Below are 8,923 nucleotides of genomic sequence, written 5' to 3' on the forward strand. Positions count from 1 at the left end.
ACCTGGGTTCACAGCAGGAGCTCAGCACAGGACCACTTGAACTTGTGCAGAAGACCTGCAACCAGAGACGCTGGGATAGAGCACAGTAGAGGATGCATGCTCCACTGTGCTAACCCGAGCCCATGCAATGCAAGCATTCTTGAATGCACTAAGCCCTGGGTGGTGGTCCACACTTGCACTCTGATGTGGATTCATTACTAAAAATCTGGAGTGCTTGAACTTTGTCAAGGGGTGCAGCGAGTTTCTTGCAGAGCTTATCTGACCCAAAATCCTTTGCAAATCCAGCCCCAAGATCCCGCTCCCAGCACCCCCGGGTGCATGGTGGGCTCTGCAGAAACTCAGAGCAAGCAGCACCCTAGTTAATCATTTCAGCTTAATTACTAGCCCGTGGCATGCGCAGGGTGCCAAATATGAAAGGTTGGACTCTGCAACAGTTTCCAAACTTTTCCACGAGGGCTCCTGTGGTTACTGTGAGTCTCATACCCCCCTCCTCCCGCTCCCCTTCCCCCACAATCAGCTTGCATAACCCAATACAGCCCCTTCCTCAGGGCAGACCCTCTGGCTCAAGTGGGAAGTCGTGAGTTGAACTGTAAACCAGAAACCCCCATTCGGCAGATGCCCATGCCCCCACCAGCACCCCGCTTTTCTAGAGTGCCCCCATTTTGGGGCCACGCCCCAGCCACTTCTACACCTAAGCAAGTCCCACCCCTGGAGACTGGTGGTAAAAAAAAAAAAAAGCCAATAGGAATCGTCCGAGGCGGAGTCTAGGTGAACCCACCCTGGACCGTTATAACCCGTACCAGGCACCAGAAAGAGCACGAGTCTTAGCCTTTGTTTGCAACTAGCAGAGCTCGAGCAGGCACAGGGCTTCCACGGTGCACCAGCCATGGAGCCTCTACCCAGGGGCCGCCACTATGATCCGTGCTACTACTGCCTGGGGTTGTGTCACATGGGTCTGAGACCTGCATCTGTGCAGGGTCCAGTTCCAGGAGCCAGAGAACGCTACATGGAAGAAAGCGGTCTGCGCTTCATGGACCGCGTGAACCATGTGGGCAACATCAACCAAGAAGGCTATGGAAACCACGAAGGTGGCGATGGTGGCCAGGAGCCCGGGCAGGAGCCACCTGAGGAGCCGGGCCACGCGGCGGCTGCCACCCAGGCCCAGCAGCCCGGCAACCCGCCGCGCCGTCGCACCAAGCGCAAAAAGTTCACGCCGGTGCAGCTGCAGGCGCTGGAGGACCTCTTCCAGGACACTCAGTACCCGGACGCGCTCACCAGGTATGTGGTGGGCTCCGGGGGCACCCAGGTCCCCGGGGGGTCGGGCTCATTTCCAGGCACCTTTGTGCCTCTGCCGGGCCTCCTCCTTCCCCTCTGGAGCCATTAAAGCCACCTGTGCCCGTGGATGGGGGGAGGAGAATGCCTTCTGTGCATTTAGGGGAATATTTTCGTACAGTAATTACGTGAATCAAGTCTGGAAACTGTGGTCAGTGGTCGTTTGCTTTTTTCTTTAATTGCGGTAAAATGCAAGTAAACGTAAGATTTACTATTTTAACATTTTTAAGAGTCTAGTTCAGTAGTGTTAAGGATATTAATATTGCCGGGCAAGCAAGCACCAGAATTTTTTCATCTTGCAAAACTAAAAGTCTGTACGTGGAAGAGGAGTCACAACCGTCTCATCCCCCGCTCCCCGCTCCCCGGCCACGCCACCCCCCACCCCACCCCACCCCCCACCACGCCACCCCCACCCCACCCCCCGCCACGCCACCCCCCGCCACGCCACCCCCCACCCCCCGCCACCCCACCCCCCGCCACGCCACCCGCCACGCCACCCCCCGCCACGCCACCCCCCGCCACGCCACCCCCCACCCCCCGCCACGCCACCCCCCCACCCCCTGCCACGCCACCCCTCCCCCCTGCCACCACCACCCTGCCCTCCCCTCCCCCGCCCCACCAAGCCCCTGGGAACCACCTTTCTACTTTCTCTTTTTATGAATTTGACTACTCGGTGCCTCATATATATGGAGTGTACAGTGTTTGTCTTTTTGTAACTGGCTTATTTCACTTAGTGTAATGTCCTCAGTAGTCATCCATGTTGTAGCGCATGTCAGAATTTCCTTTTTACGGCTCAATGATATTCCATTATATGTAAATACAGTTTACCTGTTCCTTTATTAAGGACAACTTGGGTTGCTTCTACCTTTTGGCTATTGTGAATAATGCTGCAATGAGCATGGGTGTGCAGATAACAGAGTCACTGTTTTCAATTATTTGGAGTGTATACCCAGAAGTGGAATTGTTGGATCATATGATAATTCTGATTTTAGTTTTTTTGAGCTATTGTTCTACTCTTTTCCATAGTGACTGCACCATTTTGTATTCCCACTAGGAGTGTACAAGGATTCTAATTTCTCCACATTCTTGCCACTGCTTGTTTTTTTTTTTTCCTGTTTTTTGATATTAGCCTTCTTAATGCATGTGAAGTGATTTTGATTTGTATTTCCCTATTGATTAGTAATGTTGAGCATTCTTTAATGTGCTTATTCAAATCCTTTGCCCATTTTATACTTTATAAGACTAATATATTTTTTCTCAATTTTTATTGTGGTAAAATACACATAACATAAAATTTACTATCTTAACCATTTTTAAGTATACACTTCAGTGATGTTAAGTACATTCTTATTATGCAGCTATCACCATCACCCATCTCCAGAATCCTTTTCATCTTGCAGAAATGAAACTCTATACCCATTATACAGTAACAGCCCATTCTCTCCTCCCCCCAGTCCCTGGTAACCACTGTTCTTTCTGTCTCCATGATTTTGGCTACTCCTAAGTATCCCATACAAATGGAATCAGGCAGTGTTTATCTTTTTGTGACTGGCTTGCTTCACTTAGCACACAGTCTTCAACATGCCTCCATGTGGTAGCATATGTCAGAATTTCCTTCCTTTTTAAGGCTAAATAATATTCCCTTGCTTGTGTGAACCATATTTTGTTTATCCATTCATTTATTAATGTGCACCTCAGTTGCTTCCACGTTTTGGCTATTGTGAATAGCACTGCTATGACATGGGTGTACAAATACTTTTCCAAGACCCTGTTTTCAATTCTTCTGGCTATATACTCAGAAGTGGAATTGCTGGATCATATTATAATTCTTTGGTTTTTATTTTTTTATCAACTGCTCTTCTGTTTTCCTCAGCAGCTGCACCACTTTACATTCCCACCAACATTGCACAAAGGTTCCAATTTCTTCACTTTCTTGTCAACCCTTATTTTCTGGTTTTTGGATAGCAGCCATCTTAATGGGATGAGGTGGTATCAGGTGGTTTTGATTTGCATTTCCTTAATGGTTAATTAGTGATGTGGCACATCTTCTCATGTGCTCAGTGGACATGTGTATATCATCTTTGGAGAAATGTCTATTCAAGTCCTTTGCCCATTTTTTAATCTGGGTGTTTATTTATTGTTGAATTGTAGGAGTTTGTAATACATTATAGATATTAATTCCTTATCAGATATATGACTTGCAAATATTTTCTCCCATTCCATGAGTTGCCTTTTCATTCTGTTGTGTTCTTTAATGCAGAGACGTTTTTAATTTTTATGTAGTCCAATTTATCCATTTTTTCTTTTATTGCCTGTGGTGGTGACCTGTCTTAATAAATAAAATTTTATTGGAATCAGGGTAAGGCAAATAAGGTACTGTCAGGCAGCTGCAGTGCTAGATCCTTCTTTTATTTAAAATGTTGGTAATTTGTTCATCATATATTTTTTGCATTAATTTTTATTCTTTTAAAATAGTACATTAAATTATTTATCTTGACTACTGAGTTATTGATGCCACCTTAAATTTGGAGGAGAAACCATCTATAAAGGAAACCTGGAGCTGGTAATCACAGAAAAGTCTATTTAGAAGGGTCTTGAGGGGAGAATACAAATTTTTAAATAACCATAAAATGTATATCTGTACATTTCATTTTATCTACAACTCCAAATACTAAACATTTGTGTTTTTTTTCCCCTCAGAAGCGAGCTTGCGAGACGCATGGATGTGACTGAAACCAGAGTGCAGGTCAGTAAGCCTGAAAAAAAACTTGGCAGGGTAGCCATTCTAAAACCTGCTTGAGGACTTGGACACCTTGTCCTGGACATTCTCATGTTGTCTTTTTTATGTTGGCAAATAAGTTTTGACTTTAGTAGTCTTTATGGGTAGTAAACTCCAGCTTATACATATTTCCTGTTACCAGGGAGAATAGGATTTCCTAAAGGAAAAGAAAAAACGAACTGCTTTTCCTAATCTGTGTACAAAATTAAATATATATATATGTTTTTACAAACATATAGATATAGATATGTATATCTATACATATGTGTATATTCAATAAAGTTCAGCTCCTTCTAACACTGGTGTCTTCTAGGGAGCACTTCTGTGTGGAGTCATGCTGGGGCTCAGCCTGACTTTGGAAGTATTCAAATTAATGCACAGAGGAGCAGGTTGTAAGAGGGTTCAATTGTACTAAATTATTTAAAGGGAGGCATAAACTCTTAGCTAAATGAGTGAATTTATAAATACTGGGGTGAGGGAGTCATTTATCCACAGAACACACTATGTGGGTAATTAATGTATGTTTAGTTAAGCTGAGACTGATAGGAGAAGATAGCTTAAAAGTCCAATTGCCTGGTCCTCCTTCTTTTGTTGTTAAGTGTTTGGTATGGCAGTGTAGAGTGATGGCCCTAAATTTTAATTTTCTAGAATGCTTTGATGTATCAACCTGAAAACATTGCTAGAAAAGTCACATTATGGTGAGAATGGGGGGAAATTTGCAAGCTTTGGAAATTTATCTAAAGAATAAATCAGCAAAAAGAATAATATTGAATTAATACTAATTGACCTAAGTATGAAAAGATTAGAGGAGAATTACATATGGTCAAAATAGGCCTTACAGATACTACACAAATTCAACATTATGTATCTACTAAATGTATAAGTGAAATAGTCTCTTGAGGAATTTCTAACATCTAAGGCCTTTTTTCCCTCATTTTTGGTGGTGCTCTTTTGAAGAGGTGAGTTTTGTGAAATTTGTTTGGTGAGGGATGGGTAAGCCTCCTGTCAGCGCAGATTCCTAGCTGTATTAATTTCAAATACTTCTCCTTCCCTCAGGCAGTGATGAGCCTTGCTCCCCACCCCCCACCCCACCCCATCCCCCGCCCCCTGGGTTTACAGGGTCCTCTCTCAATGGTATTCTGAAGAGAATACAAGCCTCAGGAAACAAACTGGGAGAACTGAGTATCCTCATCCATTTCCAAACCCTACAGCATGAATTTTCACTAGAAACTTCATACGTGGTTTTCCACCTCTCATTTGCAAATAGAGCTGTTTTGTGAAACCAGTATTGGGAATACAGATCTAATGTGAGCCCACACCACAGCCAGCTTTGGGCTTTGGCTGTGTTTTTAGATATCTGACCACTGGTGGAACATTTAGATCCCCCCAAAATGAGCCCTATTACACCGGCAGGGAGAGAAGGCCCTTTGTGTCACTTAAAATTTACAGTTTGAAAACTTTCAAAACGATTTAAATACAGTGTTAACCCTTGTTAACTAGGATATTGAGAAGATAGTGAAGTCTAACTGACAGTTTCATTTGTTTGTTTGCAAAAATAGTGGGCAGATATTTAGAGAGGAGCCATTTTATGACCCTTGTCCTCATTGTTGTCGCCTATCTTCTTAAAATGCCTGTTCCACCTTCTTGCCTTAAGACTAAGGGATGGGATTGGGACCTCCTGGTTGAACAGCAGCACCTAGGATAACCTGCCATGCTGCACAACAGCGGCTCCGGTCCAGGATCCTGGAACTGTAGCCAAAGCAGAGTGAGCTGACCTGGTCCTGAGCCTAGGAAGGTTTGTAGGGTGGAGCAGGTCGGAGCATGCAGAATTGACAGTGGTGACAGTGGTATGCCTATTTTCCCTAAACTCTTGGGTGGCCTAAGATTTTTGAGAGTCTTTGTTAACTTGAGTAAGTTGATCTCAACTTTCCTTAACACTACAGGCTAAAATATCAAGGCAGTGTCCAGGGTTTCCGCAACTCTCATGTTCCAGTAAGATAAGTCACAATCCCCCTTGGCCCCCATGCCAGACCACCTTTTTACCTCTCAAGACTTTTCAAAGGATGAATGACCCCTTAGACATTCTTGAAGGAAAACTTCTATCTAAAAATCCAACATGTTCTGGGACTTCCCTAGTGGCCCAGTGGGTAAGACTCTGCACTCCCAATGCGGGGTCCCGAGTTCCATCCCTGGTCTGGGAACTAGATCCCACATGCCGCAACTAGGAGTCTGCATGCCACAACAAAGATCCCATGTGCCGCAAATGAGACCTAGCACCAAAAAAATAAAAAATAAAATCGAACGTGTTCCTTCTTATTAATTATTTACTTCACATTGAAGATAGGCTTTTCAAATAAGGAGCTGTTCCCCTCAATATGACTTTAAATAGGGCCCACTATTTACCATGCCCAAATCTGCCCCCCCCCCAACAAGGTGACCCTATCCCTAGTGAGGAGGGGGCAGGAGGCAGCTGGACGGCTGATGGTCAGCTGTCAGGGTACAGACCATTCTTTATCCTGTTACCAGGCATTATATCAACAGCAAGGACCTAGTACAACAATTCATAAGCTAAACCTGCATCCAATACCTCAAAAAAAGATTGGACTATTAAAATTGCAAGGAGCAGGACTTCCCTGGTGCTCCAGTGGTTGAAACTCCGTGCTTCCACTGCAGGGGCGCAGGTTCGATCCCTGGTCCAGGAGCTAAGATGCCACATGCCGTGTGGTGTGGCCAAAAATCTTTTAAAAATTAAAATTAAAATTGCAAGGAGAGAGACAAAATAATAAGCCTATACCAGAACTTGGCACACAGCCGGGGCTCACTCAGAGTGAGCTGAAGGGAGGGGGTGTGGTGGTGACTTTCCTGAGGTATTTTAGCAAGAAGGAAATAGCTTCTCCTGATGCAGTTTAAAATCTCAATGGCATATAAAGGTGCATGCTATGTTTTTTGTATTATGACGTTAACTGTTCAATATATTAAACCAAACTTTTTCCCCTCTGATTGTAGACTTGGTTTAAGAATAGGAGAGCCAAGTATCGGAGAAATGAGAGAGCATCAATGCTTCAAGATGAACCAGCTGCTGGCCTGGGCCAATTTGTCGTCATGATGTTCAATGGGACCTAAAATGCCATCCCCGTTCAGGAGCCATTTTGGAGATGGGTTCTTTTGGTGCCACTGGCACCTGGGCTGCCTATGCTGCCCACAACCACCCATACCTCCTCTTTACTTGTATTATCAATAAAGAGAGAAATTCTCAATATATTTGTCTTTGTGTCAAATGGGGCAAGTGCGGTATGTACGAAAATTGTTAAGGAAATGCCAATTAAACAGAATGACAAGGAGGCCTCCTTTCATGAGGCGACATCCCTGAATCACTATCAGTAGATCCTGTACATCACAGAAGCTTCTCAAGTGCCCATTGGTGAGTTTGCACTGACCCATATATTCTCCTCCATCTCTCCCCCATCACCCCATCCTTACCCCCACCCTCCCTTTTGCGACTGCATGCATATGCATGATTGGAAGGGGTGAGTCCCTAGTATGAGAACAGCGTGTTTCCAGGCAGGGACGAGCTCCGTTCATGCTGACAAGTTCAGGCTGAACACGACTCTCAGGGAATCTTCCTTAAGAGGCTGCTCACAAAGATTCATGGGAAGGTGGCAGCTGAGCACTCATCAAGTGTGCTCCAAATTCTTTTCACTGTCCTTTACTCTTTGGGGAGGAGATTGGGGAATGGGAGCCATTCTGGCACACCAGTTCTGCTGCTTGAAAAGAAACAGGAGAAGAGGCTTCATCAAGGCTGGAAAGAGGCACTTCTCCCTTTTCTCCCCTTCCCCCTCCAGCCCAGGAAAACATATTCATCGCTCCTAACCCAGCTCAGAAGCTAACTATCACACTTTCAAATGATTTTGTCACCTTCAGCATCCTTGAGAGAACCCCAATTTCTGCTGTTAAACACTAAAAGGGAACCTTTTGGTTTAATGGTGTTCAAAGCAAGAATAAGGAGATGTTCTCCCGAGCAGTGCTCCAGAATATTCACTCATTGCAAGGAAGCAGTCATCCCTTCGCTTTATTCATGTTCTCTTTTTTGTGTGAAACTACCAGGGTAGGAAAAAAAATAAGTTTAGGAGAGTGAAAAGCCAGGCCCGCTTTTTAAAAAGCATTAACGTTCTTAGTGGAACCTTTCTTGTTGAGTAAACTTTAGCAATGTGAGGCTCCTTAAATGGAGTTTGATATTAAAAGTGATTAAAGACTGCAGTGACTACAGATAAGGTGCCGTGGTTACATCAGAATTTCTTCTCAGGGGAGTTAATCAAAGACCAGTTTCACAGCACTCCTATGTCCCCAGTGGGAAGGAGGCCCTGTTTTCTAAGGAAAGCATACACCCTTTGCCACAGTGTCCACTAAATTTTATTCCTTCTTCCCACCCTTCTCAGTTCTGGGTGTCAAATGTCACCCAAGTGGTTGTAATGTCAGGTGTCCACAGAGAGAAGAATGTAACTGCTACCCAGAGACGCCACGCCTTGGGAGTGGGAGAAATTCGAGTATGTTCCTGTGTATGCCCACTGTCATTCTCACCAGATGATTTTGAAACCAAAAGTTCTCATTTCCTAGTGTTGACCACTATCCTATTTTTTTATTGGAATATAATTGCTTTACACTCTTGTACCAGTTTTTGAGGTACACCAAAGTCAATTAGCTGTATTTATACACATATCCCCGTATTCCCTCCCTCCCTTGACTCCCCCCCCACCCTCCCCATCCTAGCCCTCTAAGGCATCACCCATCATCGAGTTGATCTCCCTTTGTTAT

General features: G+C 44.5%; 1 protein-coding gene across 1 annotated transcript; it reads left to right on the top strand.

Annotated features, from left to right (window-relative positions):
- The first annotated feature begins 886 nt into the window (after positions 1 to 886).
- LOC130841399 (rhox homeobox family member 1-like) lies at positions 887 to 7,234 on the top strand. The gene is made up of 3 exons (XM_057717579.1): positions 887 to 1,278; positions 4,033 to 4,078; positions 7,118 to 7,234. The coding sequence occupies exons 1-3, from the start codon at positions 887 to 889 to the stop codon at positions 7,232 to 7,234; spliced, it is 555 nt and encodes a 184-aa protein (XP_057573562.1).
- Positions 7,235 to 8,923: the final 1,689 nt, after the last annotated feature.

Source organism: Hippopotamus amphibius, chromosome X (assembly GCF_030028045.1).
Source record: "Hippopotamus amphibius kiboko isolate mHipAmp2 chromosome X, mHipAmp2.hap2, whole genome shotgun sequence".
NCBI classification, from domain to species: Eukaryota; Metazoa; Chordata; class Mammalia; order Artiodactyla; family Hippopotamidae; genus Hippopotamus; species Hippopotamus amphibius.